General features: G+C 35.2%; 1 protein-coding gene and 1 long non-coding RNA gene across 4 annotated transcripts in view; one reads left to right on the top strand and one right to left on the bottom strand.

Annotated features, from left to right (window-relative positions):
* LOC111369442 (transcriptional activator DEMETER-like) overlaps nucleotides 1-11695 on the bottom strand; it is a 14442-nt gene extending 2747 nt beyond the window's left edge. The window contains exons 1-20 of one of the 3 annotated variants that reach the window (XM_022990961.1): nucleotides 11538-11695; nucleotides 10515-11210; nucleotides 8151-9962; nucleotides 7680-8078; nucleotides 7187-7277; nucleotides 6014-7077; nucleotides 5709-5935; nucleotides 5511-5590; nucleotides 5349-5433; nucleotides 5171-5262; nucleotides 5019-5087; nucleotides 4879-4915; nucleotides 4701-4783; nucleotides 3402-3866; nucleotides 3155-3191; nucleotides 3000-3057; nucleotides 2243-2382; nucleotides 2052-2117; nucleotides 1857-1971; nucleotides 1738-1776 (exon numbers count right to left, since the gene is read on the bottom strand). In XM_022990961.1, the coding sequence (XP_022846729.1) occupies nucleotides 1738-1776; nucleotides 1857-1971; nucleotides 2052-2117; nucleotides 2243-2382; nucleotides 3000-3057; nucleotides 3155-3191; nucleotides 3402-3866; nucleotides 4701-4783; nucleotides 4879-4915; nucleotides 5019-5087; nucleotides 5171-5262; nucleotides 5349-5433; nucleotides 5511-5590; nucleotides 5709-5935; nucleotides 6014-7077; nucleotides 7187-7277; nucleotides 7680-8078; nucleotides 8151-9962; nucleotides 10515-11055 (5500 nt within the window). In that variant the 5' untranslated portion in view covers nucleotides 11056-11210; nucleotides 11538-11695. Of the gene's footprint in view, nucleotides 1-1737; nucleotides 1777-1856; nucleotides 1972-2051; nucleotides 2118-2242; nucleotides 2383-2999; nucleotides 3058-3154; nucleotides 3192-3401; nucleotides 3867-4700; nucleotides 4784-4878; nucleotides 4916-5018; nucleotides 5088-5170; nucleotides 5263-5348; nucleotides 5434-5510; nucleotides 5591-5708; nucleotides 7078-7186; nucleotides 7278-7679; nucleotides 8079-8150; nucleotides 9963-10514; nucleotides 11211-11433 lie in introns of all 3 variants that reach the window. The other 2 variants (XM_022990959.1, XM_022990960.1) reach the window with 2 other exon arrangements.
* LOC111369445 lies at nucleotides 9240-11609 on the top strand. The gene is made up of 4 exons (XR_002698133.1): nucleotides 9240-9323; nucleotides 10258-10391; nucleotides 10979-11067; nucleotides 11514-11609. It is a non-coding gene; the product is annotated as an uncharacterized LOC111369445 (long non-coding RNA).
* Nucleotides 11696-21952: the final 10257 nt, after the last annotated feature.

The raw sequence follows: 21952 nt of genomic DNA on the forward strand, positions 1-21952 counted from the left end.
AAAAAAAAAAGGGGGGGGGGGGGAATATTGTCAACAAAAGCAGAACCTGTACTATTTTGGATATATAGGATCCGAGCCTTCAGCTAGAAAAATCTTTTCATAAGTCAACAACATCCTTCGCAAAAAAGCCATAGAGGAAGTTTCCTTCTCTCTGATAACTGCCATCTCCCACTTCAAATTCTCTATCTCCCTCTCCATCTCTCTTTCAACCCCCACCCCCACCCCCACCCCAAATCCAAAATCCACCCGACTTTACCCTTAAGGTTAGGGTTTAACCTTTTTTCAAAATCCACCGGACCACCCCCATCTCCACCTGCTACCGGCCACCATTATTCACCCAACAACCTCCACCGCCCAACTCATTATTCAATAATATAAAATTACTCACTGGAGATTTCAGTCTCCCAAACTAACACCATAAAAGGAGAAATCAACCATCAGCGCAAAGCAACAACTAATCTAGAATCATAGAACAGGAAATGATTAATCAAGAACCAAGATTTTAAACAGGAAACTTGACAGTTAATGAAGTGCTATGGCAGATGTGAAAGCAAATAGTAAGTGCATTTCTTAGAAATTAACCGAGAAAAGGTATGCTAATATATAACTGAAGCTAGTTGGCATGAAAAGTATCTGCAATGTGCTCGATGACTAAGGTGTCTAGTAACCCCTATATGATGCTTATTATTGGACATGAAGTTCAAATTGGATCAAATTAGTAAGGTACTAGGGCCTTGGAATAGAATTATAAATTCTCTGTTTTAATTTCACGAATTCTAACTTTAAGTATTTCTTTATTGAAATTTGGATGGTGGAGGTTGTTGGGTGGTCCAGTAGCAAGTGGTTGTGGAGGTGGAGATGGCGTGGTCAGGTGGGTTTTGGGTTTGAGGTGGGGGTAGGGGTAGGGTTGGGTAAGGGGCGAGAGGAAGAAGCTTATTGTGTGTGTTTTCATTTTTTATTTCTTATTTTTTAATTTAATGTGATAAATGACAAGTTACTCTTTTGCCCTTTTTAAAATATTAAAAATGTGGTCAAAGTTAATTTTTTGATCAATTGATGCAATTATGGATGGAAATTCTTCAAAAGGGCTTCACCTGCAATATTTGGAAATATTAAGGGTGACAGTTGTAACAAATCAAATGTTTGGAAAAGTCTGCTAATATTTTAAAGGTTCGTGGCTTTTGCTGCAATTATTCCTTTAGTTTTTCCGTAAAATTTAGTGTACCAATTTTAACCCGCAAAAAGTTGGACATATGAGAGTCACCTGGTTTAGAATGGCAATATTGATGGAAACTATTAAACTAGGGACCAAGGTGCTAAAACCTTGAAAGGTTGAGGATCCAGTTGCAAAAAGATTTTGGGACTTGTTTGCACAAATTTAATAGTTTGGGAGTCTTCCTGCAATTTTGTGTTTCTTTTCCCTGTGATAAGGATGCATGAAAACACAGCAACAACGTTCCATCGACTGGTTTGAGTCATTTTCCTATCACATGACTGTGAAACTTGCACATCTACTTGTGCTGTTAAGGTAATGATGTATTTGGTAATTAAAGGATGCATTTCATTTTCTTGCTCTGAGGCTTAACATGCTTAGGTGGAGTCCATTATAGTCTTTCCTAGTGTAGAAACGCAGAATCAAGAGACAGGCAGCTATAATAGCCTGATGTGAATGGTACTCAAATTACTTAAAATTTCTGTTGAGACAGGTCTTGATATAGTGATTAGGATAAAACATACCTCTCCAAAAACAATACTGAATTCCTTCTGTTGATAGCCCTGATAAAAATAAAGAGAACTGTAACGTCAGACTTTCTTGGAAATATCTATAATGATGTTAACCCATTTCTTTATGTTACCTTTAAATATTGTGGGTATGGACGTTCCAAAATACACAGTTCGTCGTGGCAAATTCCATAACCAGTCTCTAGGGACATTGATAGGGTTCAGGCTAGATTCATGGTCAGCAAACACCTGTAAATTTGCAAGTTATATTCTCGAAACCATTTCAAAAGACAAGTACTCTTATGTACACGGACTTCGACTGATCTTACCTCATTAACTTGAAAATAGGTACCATTGAGTGGAAAGCTTCCTCGCATGGCTGTTCTGCAGGGTATCTGTCATGATTGGTTTTACTGATTAGACTGATTAAGAATAAGAATTCTTCTGCGAAAAATCTTTATCAGTTCCATACTTTTTTATGGGTACCATTTTAGTAGTACATTTTACAGCTTTTCCTTACCAGAATTGTGCCTCTAACAATTTGGGAGTTCCCTTCACGTATACTGTTGCATGAAAAACATGTTTCATCGGTGCACAGATTGCCAGATTCTTGGGTGATGCACTGTCGTTCTGGTGGCTGAATAGAGTCTGCAGTTTCACCTGGTATGGAGCATTGACATTTGTTGTAGAATCAAATAGTGCTAAGATAAATTTTTAGTTGGTTAATAGTGTAATTTGCTTTGTCTTCAGAAATCACATACTTCACCAATACAAAATTAGTAGTTATATGGCAAAGGGGCGGGTTGGGGTTGGGGTAACCTCCTCCACCTCGCAGGGTAATTTTCCGCTCCGTTTAGTACCTGTTTATTTATTTTTTTTAAAATTCATTTTATTGCTCCATTTGTTAAAGTGAGACAATAATATATTTATTAAAATATTTAATTAATTTATTTATTTTTAAAAGTTAAATTATTCAAACATATTTGGTAAACTAAGGTTTTTATTGTTTGTCGTATTTCTTAGATAATCTTAGCTGTCATCTTATATTAGAATCAATGGAATTTCGTGGAGTTTTCTATTTAAAGTATTCTATTGAATTTTATAAAAAAAAGAAAAAAAAAGTTAAACGGGGTAGGGCTGGCCCTTGTTACCCGTATCCACCTCGGGACGAAATTTACCACCCCATCCTGACCAGAATACCCAATTAAGCGGTAATCCCCACCCCGTTCAGGGCAGGGCCCGTGTGTATTGTGTTTGACTTTTTGCCATCTTCTTACCTGGAGTCCATATTGCAAGTAGGTACGAGCAGGGATCATCTGGTTCTCTTTTATCCATCTGCAAATTAAGAAAGTATAGGGGTATCAAGGAAATGTCAGCTTGGACATGTTGGTGAAATTTTATAGTGAACGAAAGCTGATATAATGTTGCTTGCCCGTTGTAGCAGAGGATGTGAATCTGGAAGTTCATAGCTGTAGAAGGAGAAAATAATTAATAATATCCCATAAAAAATGGTCAAATATGTTATATGCTCATCATAACTAAGAATAACTGGTTTCGTTATCTTTAGTTTTATGTTGCTAGTAACTTGCCTTCCATCTCTCAAAAAGATAATGAACAGTACACATACTAATCAAATGTCTACTGATTAATCACGATTAATAGCGGAAGCATTTGCTTACACTTGGTGCTCTGTTCTGAGTCGGCTCACATTCTTAAGTTTAGGCATTGGGATTGAAGCTGCTTCTGGAGTTAAAGCTACCAAGGCTTTTGACATGTCACCCTCTTTTAGTTTCACCTGTTTTTGCATAATTGCCTGTACATTGTGAGTCAACTCTTTCATATTGAGTTGAATGGTAGGAATATAATCGGGATCCTCGAAATCGTCGTCCTCATTGTCACATTCTGGAACTTGTGTCTGCTCTGGTTCTGGAGTTGCTGGCACTTCAATAACTGGCTCTGGTGTAGATGGAACTTCAATAATGGGTTCAGAGTTGCTGGCTTCAGTATGTCCTTCCAATTGATTAGCTTGAGGTAAAGGTAATTGCAAAGGATTGATAATTTTCACTGGATTCTGTTCAGCTGCGTTCTTTTCTGTTGCACTCATAATGCTTTTCTCCTCAGTTCCTGGGAGAGCAAGCCTAGCGCTGCATGCATATTAATGGGATTTAGTAATATGAAAATATGATTTATATGGTTTCATACTTATTCATGTGGGAATTTTGAAGTATATCATCTTACTTAGTTCTGATGAGGTTTCAAAGCTCAGCATCTGGTTTTATACTTGCTAAATCTAATAGGACGGAGTTAGTTTCTGGCACTTATATGGAGTTCTTTGGGTGTTACTGTCCATAGATGGTGCATAGAAGTCTATGTTATCAATATTGTGGAATAATGAGCTTGACTCTCCTAATGTTTCTAGCTGGATTTTAAATATTGTGAATCGACATGGACATGTGTGTCCGACACAATGTGTCAGATATGCTAAGACATGCAATTTTTCAAAGAAGTACTTGCAAGACACGTTGATTAATTTTTTTTTTTTTATTTAAATTCTTCATTTATATAGTGTAAATTTAATTTTGTACTTGTATTAATTTTTCTTGTTGAAATATTTTAATTATGATTATCTATTTGTTATTTACTAATAATTTTAAGTTAATAATATATAGTATTTTTAATAAACAAGGAAAAAGATTATGGTAGAGTGTCCGAGGAGTGTCGATATTGACACGTGTTGAACATGCTTCTGTAGTTGAAGTGACTATGCTAAAGAGAATTTTTAATTAACTTGATATCTATGAAGAAATGCTGTGTCGAGCACACTACCTTAGTTGAAGTGTCTGTACAAAAGAGAATTTTTAATTAACTTGATATCTATGAAGAAATGCAGACCTGGCCTAAAAGAAAAAATCTTGCACCAAAATAATGGAAAAAGGACATCTAGTTATTCAGTTGCAATAAAAATTGAATGCATAGACCTTGCAAATGCACTGGCAAAATGTCTGCATTCTCCTCTCATTGGACAAGCATTGCAATTCGGTTTGTTTTTAGTACAGAACACCTGAAAAGATAGAAGAGGTTGCCTTTGGCTTATGTCTTTAAATGTGTTTAATATTTTTGAAATATAAAAGACATCCTTAAGTGAATGTGGCATACCTTTCCAAATGTAATCATCTGGTAATGCAGCTCATACCTGCAATGAATTAACATCTCAACTTTTGAATGACACTTTGCTTCAATTATCAATTATGTATGATTAATTAGCAAGTATAGATTAGTAAAAAAATTATGATTACAGTGTTCTTTGATCAAGCTTGCAGAGTCGTGGCCACAGATACTTCTGAATAGACTCCAATACAGGGTACCTATGCAATCACAGAAGCATGATTATTATTTTTTTGATACTGCAGTATCATGAAAAAAATCTAATGAGCAATGGAGTATTTACAGTTCTAGAAGATGCAGCTGAAGTGACTCGGGCAATGGTTGCAGAGGTACCCATCCCAATCGTACAGCTATACGACCAACATTCGTGTCAACCTTTTAGAAGTATAGGAAATAAAAATAAGTTAGTGAAGTTCTCTTCCATATTGCTTGAAGGATCTGTAATGGGGCTTAAATCTTACTGGAAAAGCAAGGTGATGCAGTGTCAGAAGACGTACGCACTCCACACTCTTCAAACCCAAACCCCTTACGCTTAATAGATACTCTCTGAAAAGTATAAAAGGTTGTAAATGGACTATGTTTTTTGATTGTGAAAAATATTTGGGAAAATCCTGCAAGTTTACTTTGCTTTGTCTGGTGGAACATCCCTTAGCCATTCCAGATCAATGCTTCCATGGTCTCTAACAAGGCGATTGAGGAATTCCTGCACAAGTTTTGCAAATGGTTATCAACTGTTAAAATAGATTGGCTGGATGTTTCTATTTTGTGTCGACTGAGATATTAAATATTTGAATGAGTAGATTCTTTGTTGCAAACTAAACCTGGATTCTCTCTGCCAGCACATTGTTCATTCCCCTTTCTTTGATGGTCTTCGCAATCTCATTAACATCTGCACATCTTACTGCCTCCCAGTCTACTGAGTCCATCGTGTTGGCTGTTCTCTCTCTTCTTCTGCCACCTTCTTGTGCCTGGTTCCTTAAGCTATCCCAATCGACTGGCTTCTGTTTCTCTTTTCTAATTCTTCTTCCTTTTGCTTTAGGTTCACTATCTGTTTGACCCGGAATTTTCAAATTTGAGCAAGTATCTTTGTGCTCGGGTATTCTTAAATTATCAATGTTACTGCTACCTGTTATGTCTGTCAAATTTTGTGGAAACATCGTGACGTTTGATACTTCTTGCATTGTGTAGTTATTTTCTTGAAAGTGAAACTGTGAATCCTGTTTTCCTGTAGGATTTTCAGGTACCTTTTGGTGCATGTCAATTTGACAGTTGTTGATTGAATGAACCTTTTCACTGCTGAATTTTGAGACTTCACGACTGATTGCCAAGACCTTCTGAATTGTAGCCTGGGTTGCAGATTCTGCAGACAACCCACTTAGTTCAGTATCACAAGGTCCTTTAGCATAGGTAATATTTGAGCTTTTGCCATTCTGTTGAGGTAGATCAAAGCATTCTGCTACTTGTGCACCTGAACTGGGTTTCGGACACAAAGCGGGCTCACTGCAGGTAATATCTGACTGATTCTCACTTTGATTTTGTGAGTCAGAGGCCATTCTCTCTGGTTCTATCTGCCCATCCATATTGCACAATTTGTATCCATTTCCTTGATTTTGAGCTCCATTTAGTATAGTCCATGACATCTGTGACAGCTTTAGATTAGAAGTAGAGCAACAAATGCTATTTGGTTTCCTTCCAGATGCTGCTTCTGCTTCTAAGGTTCTCGGTAAGCAAGATTCTGTTGTTTCTGCACTTTGAGCTATTAAAGAATCTGCGGAGTTCTGAGAGTAAGAATTTTGAGAAGAGAGTGTATCATCCAAGTCTCTTTCATCGGCAATAAAACCTATTGACGTGTTCACTGCAGATTCATGGGATGTATCTGCACTATTTTTGGAGACAGCTGACAATTGATGGCTTAAGTTATCTTTTGGTAAGGTAACAATAAAGCTATCTTCAGGGTACTGGACACTGTTAACTTCTCTAATCTCATTGTGGTCAGAGACTTGAAGCATCTTAGAATCTTCGCCACAGATTGGCTTATTTAACCTTTCACTCCATCCAAATGTATCCTCAGTATCTGGATTGTGCACTTCAGGTTCTTTGACTGTGATGTCTACTCTCTCTTGACAAGATTGTCCTCGGTTGCTTTCTGATTCCAACGGGAATCGGGCAGCAAGTGACATAAAGGCAGAGCTGCAAGAGTGGATAAGCATATTAAAGTGATTTTCCTTGGGATCAGCTCTGTTCTATAAAGTTTAAATTGTTAATATGAATTCTGTAGAAGGTTAGAGATTCAGCAAACCTAGAAAGATGATCTGAAACATTCTGAGTGAGAAAAACACCGATTACAGAGTCTAAAACTGATCCCTTCCATGGAGAAAATCGCCTGTCCCCTGTGAGATAATATATGACTGTGAAGTGTACAAGAAGGTAGAGCTGACAAGACAGTGTATTAGACTCCTGGGATTGTCAAGGTGCAATGTGCTTGTTTCATACATAACACATGAAATATATACATTAACGTGTATGTGGATGGTTAGGTGTTTAATTGGTATCTGCATGGTGATTGCATAATTGGCTACATATCTCCTTTCCTTATTATTCTGGATAGTCAATGCATGTATGTGCATCAAATAGTTGTCCTTTTCCAGCCCTTTTCTGGTTAGTTCAACAATACCATTAATAGCAGTTATATTTTATCTGATAGCGTACTCTGGGGAAGATAAACCATATTTCGAGCTGAAACTTATTAATTAGACAACCAGTGGGCTAATTTGATAACTGTGTAAGAATACCTTGGACGAGATGCATGCGTGCAATAAATGAGTCTGCTCTTCCACGGAACATTCCTCTTTCTTCTTCCCACCATTTTTCCTTTTCTTCATCTGTGCCGTCAATTCCTTCACTGTTTATATTCTCTAACAAAAGTTTCCACACTCTACTCGTCTCATCATCAAGGTCAACTTTAGGCCGTGGGCGGCTTCTTTTGACCCGATTAAATGAGCTATCAAAAGGGATAAGAGCTCCATTTCTTTGATATGGAACTAGGGCATGTTGGTCTTGGTAATTCGTATGGTAGGAGATAAATGCATTATGCTTTTTGCTGCTCTTTGCATTCAAATCAAGTTGGTTAAATTGCTCAATGATAGCATCAATTGGAGACTTGCGCATCCATGTTATAGCCAGCGGAGTACCTGCATTAAATGTCACAAGCGCATCAGAAAGGATAATTTCTGAAAAACAGCAATCATATGCCTATTGATTACCCATTGATCTGGCAACTAATTGGTGGTCACTACGTATGTTTTGCACTGTTGAATTGATAAGCAAACTTTTCTTTGGTTGCTTCTTTGTCATCATCGTTGCATTTGTATCAGCTGCAAGGGCTTTTGGATCTTGAGCAGGGCCTTTGGATCTCTTTTTATGTGGTTGGTGTAGAATTTCAAATCCTTGTGCAGTTTTCGATGATGTTGCTACACTGCATGGCGAAGTTGGCAATTGTCCATAAATTTCGAGGGGTGACTCCAAGTTCCATATTGGAGCAGTTCCTTTGGATCTAGTTTCCAATCTCTCTGAAGTTCCCAAAGCTGACAGAAATTTGAGTTTTTTTTGTTCATTCTGAGTACCATCAGCTGCTGCAACTTCCTGATTTTCTGAGGCAATAACTGTGAAGTGCATGCTGGATGTCACTGAATTGTGTCCTTTCTCAATTCTCTTTGTACCGTACATTGCAGGAAAATGCATGCCAGGAGTGCAATCACCGTTATCTGTATATTGTGGAAATAAAGCACTGTATGCCTGCAAAGAATTGTGCAAAGTCCCAGTTGAATTTGACATGCTAAACTCTGCTTCAACAGTTGTATCCCAGTGTTGTCTCTTTAATCCTTTTTCTTGTGTTAACTTTATCAAGCATGCCGTGCTGCTGCTATCAGAGTCACTTGGGCGCTTTTGTATCAACCCAGCATCGGAATTCTTAATCACCCGTACAGTATTTCCTTCTTCATCGTGAGTGAAATCCGAAAATATGATTTGACATTTTCCTCTTGTACCTACTTTTTGATCCTCGAGTGTCGATTTATCATGTAGTGTATCTGTCTTGGAACGAGGAGAGGGGCAAGAGGAATGTCCTTCAGGTTTTGATAGGTAACCTTTCATTACCTGCTTCATAGAGCATGTAAGATCATAAGCAATGTTCCCATCAAACTTTTTCATTGAGGCTTCCCTCCCCTGTATGGTTGATCCTGATTGATCTTTAGCATTGAAGTTCTGCGCTTGTGATTCCATGTCAAAATTTGGAGATGGATGGGGTTGTGAGTTTTCATCTCTTACTTGGCCTTCAATGTCAAAATTCAGTGATCTCCTGCAGGTCTTTCCAGGGCGCTGAACCGTTTTGGGATCAGTTATTTCACAGGTTTCCTGATCTGGGCCAGTTGCTGCAGGTTTGTTGACTCCCTTTCTTTTCACATACTTCTTCTTACCAGTCATGGTTTCCTTGGAACTTGAGGCATTTGTGTTTGCATCTGAACCATTTATTTCCTTCTCGAGGGGAGTATCTGTTGTGGGATTATTTACTCCTTTTCTCCGAACATACTTTCTCTTTACTCTTGTGGTTTCCTGGGGATCAGAAGGCCTTCCAACACTTGGTTTAAGAGTTATTTGAGATTGGCCTTCTATAATCACTTTTGGCCTGTGCTTTTTTCTCCTTGGTTTCAGCTGTGGCGTTTTGCTCAAGTCAACGTCCTCAGTGCCTCCGTTGTCAGGCTTGTGATTCTCCTCCAACTGTGTGGACATGGTTTCGCACACATGATCAGTAGCCAACTGAGACAGTTCTTTTGTTTGGAGGAATCCCTCTAGTTCGACCCTCTTGATGGCAATTTCCTTCTGCTGCACATGTTGTGTGCTGAGCATCTCATCCCTGCTTAAATTTGGCATGGCCAGGCCCTGTTTTTCATCGGTTCTTGCAGTCTTCTCTGGTGTTATAGGTGCAAACTGGGATGAAACTACCTCGCTAAAGGTTGAATCTGCTGTCCTAGATGGAAAATTGAGGTCAAAGGGCCTGGAATGAATACATCTTCCATCTGTAGGATACAAGTTCGAATTCATATTAGTGCTAGGAAAAAGAGAAACCATTTGCAGATATTTAAGCATAGCTATTCTTCAGTTTCTCGTGAGGATATACATTGCCTAAAAGTACATATTATTTTTAAGATGCTAATGCTGTGTTGTGCCGATGAAATCATTGCTTGAAAGCTCGCGAAATTGAAGCTTTAGTTGAAACAGATACTTGTATCTCTCACAGATTTTCTGACCCTGCTTCTTGTGCTTCATTCTGATTTTGATATTTCATTTAATCACTTCCATCTTTCTATGCAGTTTTTAAGTTGCAGGCAAATATTGTTGGGTTCCTCGCTCTATGGGCACTGGGAATGGCCACATTCATAAAAATGAATCTTGCCTCGTGTACAATCAATTTTTTTTTATCCCAATTCCTGGCTGATAAGTCTTATGTAAGTTCCCACCATGAAGTTATCAGTTAACTTTATAATATGGTTCATAATGTCATACCGATAATTGAAATAACAGCATTACAAAATCGTACTATAAAGAGAAGCTAAATTAAGGACACTCACCATTGGAAATATTCTGTATGCTGTTGGATTCATCTAGAAAAGTGTCTAAATTAGCGAGTGAAGAATTTTCAAATGATATTGTACATTGTCTACCATCAATCGTATTTTGTAAATTCGGCTTGAAAGAGCTGCTTGTTGCGTTAAAAGCAGTCTGTGCACTTGCATTGTTGCCAGCTGCATCTGCTAGGGCCAAGAGTTCTCCAAAAGACACCCTGCTTCCCATGCCTTCTTCATTTACAGGAAAACCGTTCCTGCACAAATCATCACTATTAACTCGGGATTTTGCGGCTATGTCTGCTTCCCGAGTGTTGAAACTCCCGTATATGTTAAGAGCATTTGCCGAGTTCCAACATGCAGCTGGATTTTCTTGCTGGAGCCCCTCTGAAATCTGATTTACTTGCAAGATTTTTTCTGATTTTAGCCCATTAGTATGAAACCCCTGATTATCTTGCCATTCTGTGCAGATCGGCTCTGCCGGGGTCAGAGGAACCCAAGAACAACCGATCAATTCCGAGACCAAGCCCTTTTGCTTATCTTCCATCCTGCAGCGTTCGTATGTTTCTTATACCCTCTCTTCTTTTTAGCTATTTCTGTTGAGTAATTATTTGCACTTCTTCAGCCCTTAAGTAATTCACAACACAGGAGAATCACTTCTCGCCAATTTTTCATCCCTGTCAACTCAGATTACTGACGTTTCTGCCAGATAAAAATGACAAATTATTCAACAGAAAGTATAAACATCAGGAACTGGGGAAAAATAAAAAAAGCATCACATAATTCTGTCAATTTTGAAAAATCATAACAAGCAGAGGTCCTATCAAAATCTCGTGAAAAACGGCATGAATATTCTTAAATTTTGATAAATATTAATTAAAGTATAAATTTGCATTAGATGAACAGAAAATGGCATTATTCTCACACTGAATCTGATGCAGAATACTTTTTTCCAAAGCCGACTGTTGGAAAAATTTACGATAACGAAAATTTTGATGAATTTAGGCAAGCGTTTACTATCAGACTCACCAAATTGTTTGCGGTCAAGATCTGGCAAAGCAATTGACGGTGAGACAAACTGAGCAGAATATTTCTTCATAGGAGAGAGAAAGAAAGTAGGAAAGAGTGCAGTTGCAAAGAACAGGACATTTATCCACGTAAAGAACAAAATTTGAACTCGACTTTCTTTTTCACTCGTTTGAAATATCATAACGTCTACTTTCGAGTCTCATATTCGATCATTCGTAGTATGAAAGTACTTGTAAGAACATTGTTAACTTTGAATTCAACTTTCTTTTTCATTCGTTTGAAATACTCTATTGTCTACTTTTGAGTCTCATATTTGACCATATGTGTAAAGTTTTACAAGTCAAGAGAATCTTGTACAAGAAACCTGGATTCTCTTGACTTCTAAAATATCAGGTTTCGATGACAAATATCATTTTTTGTATCGTTATAAGAATTTGAGATCATGTAATTATAAAAAAATGTTGGATCAAATAAAATAAATCATTATAGCAATTAAAGCAACTTGTCAAATATTCTACATAAATTGCTAAACGAGGTTTTCTATTTCCTGCAGTTAACCTTTGGCCCTTGCACCAAACATTGAAATCCCATGAAATTGAGTTCTTGTAAATTTCAACTTTCATCCCAATTTAGTCAAGTCTTATTTCAATTAATCACACAAATGAATCCAAAAATCACACTTCAACTTTACCTTGGATATGTTGGGATCATTACTCCCACTTGACGTGTTAAATTGTCCACATGGGGAAAAAATGCACTCAATTGATTGACATAAACTTCAATCCCCATTTGGAGGCTTGGAAGGAGTTCAATGACATTGAGGAATTTAACTAGGTATAATTTTATCCAGGTGGACAATTTAAAATCGTCAAGATGTCACGTATATTTTTTCATTGGACATTCAAAATTTTCGTCAATTGGGAGTAAGAAGTTTTACTCTAGTGGTGGATGTGTAATACTTTGAATAAATGAGTGAAACAATGGGCCACATTTTTCGTGCAGTGAGTAAATAGTAATTTAGAGATAAGTTTAATGAGTATTTATTTAATTAATTCGATAATTTAACATTGTCAATGTGTTGGGTCAGGTTTCAATGGACATGTGGCAATTTTCGTCAAGTAGGAATAATAAATCTTATTCCAATGATGGATGAGTAATAATTTGAATAGATGAGTGAGCAACGTGTAAACAAATTTTGTTTAGTGAGAAAATAGTAACATAGAGATACGTTTATTGAGCATTCATGTAATTAATTCTTATGTATTATGAAGAATTTTTGATAGTTTTAATTAAAATGTATGCAGTTGTGATACAATAGCACTTTGATACGACCGTTATGTTCATAACTTTGGCATGTATTATACATTTAGAATAACGTTGTTTGAAACTTAGAAATCCGTTCTTGTACCAATAGCATAAAAGCTCTTTAAGAGAGAAATAGTCAACTATGCAGAGATGAACATTTGTTTATTTAAGTACGAACGTTTTAACTTATTCACTCTTAAAATATATTGGAAATTGTTTACGTTATATATGATGTGTTACTTGAGTCACGTGGAATACGAGAAGAAATTAAAAAACAATAAACCAAAAAGCTATGCCCCTTTTTCAGTGACATTTAAAATTAAATTTTTAGTATAATTTGATAAAAGTTGACAAAATATGTGATTGAAAAGTTATAGAACGGATGCGTAACGCGTGGGAATCTGTGGAACAGTTAGGGCCAAATCTTGAAGAAAGGCTAAAAAGCGCGATTTGACGAGTCTCTTAAAATATGTGATTAAAATTAATTATTGATTTTAAAACTAAATTAAAATATGAATTTTAATCCGTACTAAAAAGGGGCGTAGAAGCGTTAAATTAATATTGAGAATAATAATAATTAAATATTGCGTAAGGACAACCTCGGTTGATTGTCAGTTTCTTTGTTTTCATTTTCCCTTGATTTCCGAGTCCTTGACGGTGCCGTTATGACGCCGTTGGTGGTCCCGCCCTACTAAGATAATGATGCACCGGTAGTTGGGGATGGTAATCTGATTTATTAGTTGAAGTAAATCCTTGTATTTGTGATTGGACGGTAGTATCCTTTGTTGGTGAGCAAGTTATTATGAATTTTTTATTTAAAATTTGCTTAGGGTGTTATATGTTATAATAGAAAAGATATATAGCCTTTGTTTGGTATAATTAAAAAATAGATTTTTAATAAATTTCGATAAAAATTGATGAAATATATAAATAAAAATTAATTATTAATTTTGACTTAAATCAAAATATTAATTTTTATTCCCATCAAACAGGCCATAACCTCTGTTTGGTATCGCTAAAATATTGAATAAAATCTAGTCAAAGTCAATAATTAATTTTAATCATACATTTATAGGATTCAAAGTTTTTCAACCACGTATTTTATCAATTTTTATTAAAATCTATTAAAAAATTTATTTTAATCTCTATCAACCAAAGACATATTATGTATAATATACTATGCCCTTAATTGAACCACATTATTTTCACAAAAAAATGTATTTTTGAATAGTTTATTGATGAAAAATTGTAGTTAAAAAATAAGAAAAAATTTGAATTTACGTGTAATATTATTTTATTGAAGAATATATAATTAAAATAATGTAAAATCACTGTTTAAAAATGTATTTTTTTTTTCAAAAGAATGTGGCTCAAACAGGGTGTATATATAATAATTGCGTCATGAAAATGTAAATAAAATATTAATTTTTGTGGATTTTACATGAATATAAACATTATTTACCTATATTTAATAACGGGATATTATTAACAATTGGATTAATATTCTTGTTTTGTAAGTTTAAAAGTACGTTATTTTTCTTACAAGTCAATTTTAAAGATAAATTTTTACTGAAGTGCTTGCAGTTGTCATAAAGTAAAAGTAGTTGAAGTCGTTAAGTCTTTTTATCTATTAATTAAAAAATAGTTGAATTCGTGCATGTTTGATTTAGGCTATGTTTGAGCCATATTTTTTTTTTTTAAAAAATATAATTTTAAACAGTAATTTAATATCAACCATACATTTTTTAATAAAATAATATTACACATAAATTCAAAACTTTTCTTTACTTTTCAACTACATATTTTCTCTCAATACACTTTTTAAAAATACATTCCTAGGAATATAATATCGCTCAAACAAGGGCTTAATTTGAGATGTAGAATTTGTGATTTTATAAGAGAGATAGTAAGTAGAATATGTGTTTATTATGTAATTTTCTTTTGACAAGAAATTCTCTTTATGTGCATGCTATTACATTATTATTATTATTATTATTATTATTATTATTATTATTATTATTATTATTATTATTATTATTATTATTATTATAATAAAATACTTATTCAAAAATATTAATTATCAATTAGTTATGTAATCAGCAGTTTGTTAACATTTTTGAATGGAAATTCCATAACAAAATATTGTTTAGCCTTTCGTTTAATGAGAAACGATAAATTGTAGACAAGTCATCCATTATTATTTGTGTTTAATAAAAAATGATAAATTTCCATTTCTTTTATCGATCAAAAAGAAGTTAAAAGGCATTAAGATTTTTCTTCTGTCAATTAAAAAGTAGTTGAAGGCGATAAGATATTAATTTTGAAAATGATATTATTGCCCAACACAAAGGTCATATAAAAGTTTTTCAATTTGCCCTCGGGGCACAGCTCAACTGGTGAATCAATCAACATTGGCTTGCTTCCAGCGGCAGGGTAGAGAGTTCGATTTCTGGTAGGAACTTGCGGCCAAAAAATTTGGTATGGAGCAATCACTGTGGAGGAGGGTCTCTTGTGCGCAGAAGTTTACAGTCAATGGGGGGAACCTGTGATCCAGTTGAGGCATATCCCGCGATTTACCCCCTCCAAGGGTTTAGAGGTATGGGTCTTGGAGGTCCAGAATTTAGTCTGGTGTAAGTTGGGATACCTGGATATCAAAAAAAAAAAAAAAAATAGTTTTTCAATTCCAAATTACAAATTCTAAAGAAGGGCCAAACAAAGGGTCCCACTCTCTGACCACCACATTTTACAAAAATTAATTGTATTCTATTACTATTTCAAGAAAAGAAGTGTTTTAGAAACCGGGATTAAATCCCAGGTTTCACCTCGGCCCTTGACCTTCAATCACGTGGAGTTCGGGGTTCGCACGATTTACATCTTGGATCGAGGTTTTGCCATCTCGACCCTTGGCTCCAATCTTTGGATTTTATTCCTGTTTGAGCAGCAATTTCCTTTCCAGAATGCTTATTAATGATCATTGTAAAGATAAAATAAAATAAATTTGGTGGGACAGCCATCTATCAATTTAATTGGATGTTTTACTTCTACGGAAAGAATTGAATTGACAGCCTTAATATATAATTGGTTGTTTAATTAGTGTTATTCATGAGGCCATACCTATTAGTATTGTAGTAAAAATTATCTTCTTTATTCAATATAATATTTACAAATTTTGTCTTACCTCTTGTATGTATAAATCATAGTTGTCACTATTAACCTTTTAGGATTTTAGATGAAGAGAATTATTTGTTTTAACTTTTAAGATTATGATCTCATTTTAATTTCTAGAGTTCTATTTTTTTTCCCATAATAGATAAATTTTTGCATTCATTTTAAACATTATAATATGGGTATTAATCGAGGAAGCAATTTGTACATACATAAAAAAGATTGAAAAGCTATCAATAATGAGTTACCCTCTAATAGTTTAACAACAACTTTGAATGAAAATTCCATAATAAATTTTATTTGGTGAGAAACGACGATTAGTGAACAAGTTATCTTTTTAATTTTTTTTAATAAGAAATATTAATAAATAGTTAGTTATTTTCTCCAATTCTCCTATCAATTAGAAAGAAGTTGAAGATGTCAAGATTTTTATTTTATAAATTAAAAAGTAGTTCCGAACGATAATATAATAATAAAACTGATGATTGTTGGAGACGACTTATAAAAAAGGCTATGTAACGGTTGGTTTTTGATATATTTGTTTGACCAGTTTTAACCCGTAAGAGCGTGATCAAAACACAATTTATATGAATGAAAATTTGGACAGAGTTTCGGTATAAAGATTACGCAAAACAAGGATTAAGAAGGAATAGAAATAGAGAATAATTCAAGGTGAGACGTTATCTCTTTCCTTAAGACAAATTGCCCCGCTGCGGTGCTCACGGTGAATGACACTTGTCTCCCAAGATATAATGAATTTACAACTTGTGGTAGCAGTACTTCAAACCATAAGAAATCGACGAACTTTTGACAGAATTTTCCCTCTACAAAGGAAATGTATGAAATGCTATGGAGTTAGAAAGGAGAGAATTGTAAGAGGAGATTGAACGTTCAATGCAATTGGTGTATCCAAAATCATGTCCATAGGGTTATATTTATAAATGTAAAAAGGGTGCAAATGAAGTAGTGTGGGCCAAAACATGCATCATTTTAAAAAAGTTGCAATTCTTGGCCAAAACCTGCATTATTTCGAAAAGTTACAACACTTCATTTCTTCCAAATTGGTCCACAATTTTCCATTCATCCGGAATTGGTTTCGAGATTCCAAATATACTATGACAATCTATTCAACGAGTAGAATAAGTTGGTCTATTTATTTTTGTAATTTGACCATCAGATCAAGTCTAAATATTTGGTCGAAGTTGACACGTAGTCACACCTTTTCATTTTCCACTTTTACATACCTTTTCATTTTCCAATTTTTGGTTAATAATTTGAACCAATTCTTACAGTCCCTCACATGAATGAAAATTCGGGTACGCATATGCAAATGCGATGATATGATGCAATGTAGAGAGGATGCGAAAAAATACTGTATCAGGGATGGTGGCTTCTGGCCTTGAACATCCCTTAGTGAAATACTATCGGACTTGTTCAGCTAATTGGTGAACCATAGGTCTTGAACCACTCAACCTTTGGTGTAAGTCAAGACAATAATACTCATACAAATATCTTCTCTATTCTGTACTTAATTCTCATAACTTAGTTCATTTTGGCCCTGAACTCTTTTTAGTTTTATAAGTTTTAGAGAATTCAAACCTTAAACACCACTTCACACTTATATAGGTGACCTCCTATTAAGAGTATTCTACCCCGCTCCACTTGACTTAATCGAGATATAAGAATCATTAAAAGATAATCTTAGCCTCTATTCACTCTGCGGAAAGTACTTTAGTATCATAGGAATGAGTTAGGAATTCTAATTTCCTAAGTACTTTATGGAATTTTCACAACTTAGTTGTCCCTTTGAACCAAGATCTTGGGATCTCCAGTCAATAAGGTAGGGTTACCATTGCGAAAACTATTACGTAGCAGGCTTTACTCCCATTCCTCTGGATAGGCAACACATTTGATCTCTAGGCAAACTTTTCGTAAGTGGATTTGCAATATTCTCCTTTGATTTCACATAATCTATGGAGATAACGCTATTTGAGATCAGTTGTTTAATGGTGTTGTGTCTGCGACGAATATGTCTAGACTTACAATTATACATGCTGCTTCGAGCCCTTTTAATTGCTGATTGACTATCACAATATATACTTATCGCAGGTACTGGCTTGGGCCAACATGGAACATCTTCTAAGAAATTTCGAAACCATTCTACTTCTTCTCCAGTTTTGTCCAAAGCAATAAACTCAGATTCGATCGTTGATCAAGCTATGTACATTTGCTTTGTTGATTTCCATGATACAGCAGCTCCACCAATGGTGAATACATAACCATTAGAGGACTTGGGAAATCCTTCGTATCGGATATTCAATTCGTATCACAATATCCTTCTAGTACTGCATGATATTTTGTGAGGTGTAATCCATAGGTTAAGGTATACTTCAAGTACCTTAGAAGTCTCGTCAAAGCCTTCCAATGATCACAGTTTGGATTACTTGTAAATCCACTAAGTTTATTCACCACAAAAGCAATATTCAGTCGAGTGCAGTTTGTAATATACATAAAACTGCCAATTATTTGTGAATACCTTAGTTGTGATATGCTTTCTCCCGTATTCTTGACTAAGTGCATACTCGGATTAAGAGGAGTTTTCGCAAGACTTTCCTTAAACACGTCAAACTTCTTAAGTACTTTTTCTATGTAGTGAGATTGTAAAAGTATAATTTCATCCCGCGTTCTAGAGATTTTAATCCCTAAGATTACATCTGCCACACACATATCTTTCATATCGAAATGTTTTGTTAGCATCTTTTTGGTGTTAGGTAACATTTCGTGACTATTGCTCATTATTAACATATCGTCCACATATAGACATACAATTATATAGGCATACGGTGTATGTTTAATATATACACATTTGTCACATTCGTTGATCTTGAATCCATTTGACAACATTGTTTTGTCAAACTTTTGGTGCCAGTGTTTAGGAGTCTATTTTAATCCATACAAGGATTTAACAAGTTTACACACTTTGTGTTTTTGGTTAGGAGAAACGAACCCTTCAGGTTGCACCATGTAAATCTCATCTTCTAACTCACCGTTTAAGAATGTTGTTTTTACATCCATTTGATGAACCTCAAGATTGTGTATTGCCGCAATTACAATTAACAACCTTATCGACGTGATTCTAGTCACGGGTGAGTAGGTATCAAAGAAATCAAATCCTTCTTTTTGCCTATATCTTTTAGCAACTAATCCAGCCTTATATTTATCAATGGATCCGTTAGTTTTCAATTTCTTTTTGAATATCCATTTGCATTCTAAAGGCTTGTTACCTGGAGGTAAATCAATCAACTCCCATGTATGGTTTTGCATTATAGAATTTATCTCATTATTGATAGCTTCTTTCCAATGCGATGCTTCCGGTGTAGACATTGCTTCATCGAAAGTCTTTGGATCATCCTCTACCATATAGGTTAGAAAATCTGGGCCAAACGTCTTGGAAGTCCTAACCCTTTTACTACGCCTTGGTTCTTCCTCATTTGAAGTTCTATTGGTAGTTTCATATATTCTCTTGTTAGAACTTGTATTTTTCTTATCTTTACAAGGAAAAATATTTTCAAAGAATATCGCATTCCTTGATTCAATTACAGTCCCTTCGTGTACGTCTTGTATTTCGAATTTGTGTACAAGAAATCGATATGCACTACTATTATTGGCGTATCCAATAAATATGCAATCTATCGTTTTAGAACCGATTTTCACTTATTCGGGCTTAGGTACCTCAACCTTAGCCAAACACCCATACACTTTCAAGTATTGATAGGATGGAGGATGGCCTTTCCATAGTTAATATGGTGTCTCTTCCATTTTCTTAAGAGGTATTTTATTAAGAAGACTATTTGACGTTAAAATAGCCTCCCCCACATGTTCTGTGGTAAATTCGAACTTATTAACATGGCATTCATCATTTCTTTAAGTGTTCGATTTTTGCATTCTGCAACACCATTTGATTGAGGAGAGTAAGGTGCCGTTGTTTGATGAACAATTTCATGTTCAGAGCAAAAGTTTTCAAATGGTGCCCCATATTCACCTCCTCTATCACTACGAATATTTTTTATTCATTTTTCAAGTTGTGTTTCAACTTCAGCATTATAGGTTTTAAATGCATCTAATGCTTCGTCTTTACTTCTCAAAAGAAAGATATAGCAAAACTTTGTATAATCAAATTATTTCTTACCACCTCGAGTTTGTACAAATTTTAGATCGCATATATCGCTACGGATCAATTCAAGAGGGGTTGTGTTCTTTTGTATTGAATGGAACGATGTTTTAGACAATTTTGCTTCAACACATATTTCACATTTATGATTAGGATTGATTTTGTGCGCCGGAATTAAACTTTGATTCATTAGTTTGTGCAACGATTTGTAATTCACATATCCTACTCGACTATGCCACAAACATAAAGGCTCAAGCAAGTAAACAGAATTTATAGTTTTATTCATAACGACTTGCTTCGGTATAATTGTAAGAACGTTCAACTTGAACATTTCATCACATATGTATCATTTCCCTATATACATCTCATTCTTAGACAATACAAATTTATCGAATACAAATATAAGTTTAAAACCATTCTTGCTAAGAAGAGACCCAGACACTAAATTCTTTCTTATATCTGGCACATGTAGGACATTATTGAGGACGAGTTCTTTCCCGGATATCATCTTTATAGTGACTTTGCCTTGTCCTTTAAATTTGGAACTTGCAGAATTTTCCGTGTATAGCTGTTTCCCATTCAATTCTTGATAGTTGGAGAATGTCTCCTTGTCCGCACACACATGACGGGTAGTGCCGGTGTCAATCCACTATTCTCTAGTATTTCCAATCATGTTGCATTCGGACACTATTGCAGATAAACTCATTTCTTGCAGTGCATCGGATAGAGTGTTATTTGCAACCATGTGGGCTTGAGCATTCTTCTTTGGCTTTCGACATTCACTTGAACGATGTCCAGCCTTGCCACATTTGTAACAATTCCCTTTGAACTTCTTAGCCTTCTTGGAATTGTCTCTTCGCAGTGCATAATTAGGAGTCTTTCGTTTCTTGTTTGTTGTCTTTGGTTCCATTTCAACAAAATTTGTACCATCTTGATCAATCGACTTTCGTTTGGTTTTTCGATTGTCCTCTTCAATCCTCAAGCGCACAATCAATTCTTCTAAATTCATTTCCTTGCGTTTGTCCTTGAGGTAATTTTGGAAATCTCTCCACATAGGAGGGAGTTTCTCAATGATGGCAGCCACTTAGAATGATTCACTTAATTCCATTTTCTCGGCGTGGATGTCGTACAATAAGACTTGAATTTCTTGCACTTGGCTAATTACGGTTTTGGAATCCATCATCTTGTAGTTCAAAAATTTGCCAACAATGAACTTCTTTGTTCCGGCATTCTCGGTCTTGTATTTTGTCTCCAAAGAATCCCATAGTTCCTTGGCTGATTCCTTTGAACTATACACCCCATATAGTATATTATCCAATGCATTTAGGATGTAGTTCTTGCATAGGAAGTTCGAGTGTTTCCATACATCCAAAGTAATAATCGATTCATGATTATTTTCCCCTTCTTGTACAGCCGCTGCAGTTTCCTTTAGAATTTAGTCAAATTAAGAGCGATGAGATAAAACAATATCTTTTGTTGCTACCTCTTGAAGTCTACTTCTACAAATTTTTTCGACTTTTTCCCATGTGGGATAGTAGTATTATGCAATGGTATGACCACGGGTGGTACCACATTATTGGAACCATTTTAACTTGACGAAATCCCGATGATAGTAATTTCTATTACACAAACAGAAGTTTAACAAAATGATGATAATATCGGTGAAGGAATAGTACACAAATCACTATTCAAACAAAGTAATGTTTGTCCACAACTAACTACAAAGGCACAAAATTTTTGTCTTAAGATTGTTGGAGATGACTTATAAAAAGGG

This window comes from Olea europaea, chromosome 20, assembly GCF_002742605.1.
Source record: "Olea europaea var. sylvestris chromosome 20, O_europaea_v1, whole genome shotgun sequence".
In the NCBI taxonomy this organism is placed as follows: domain Eukaryota; kingdom Viridiplantae; phylum Streptophyta; class Magnoliopsida; order Lamiales; family Oleaceae; genus Olea; species Olea europaea.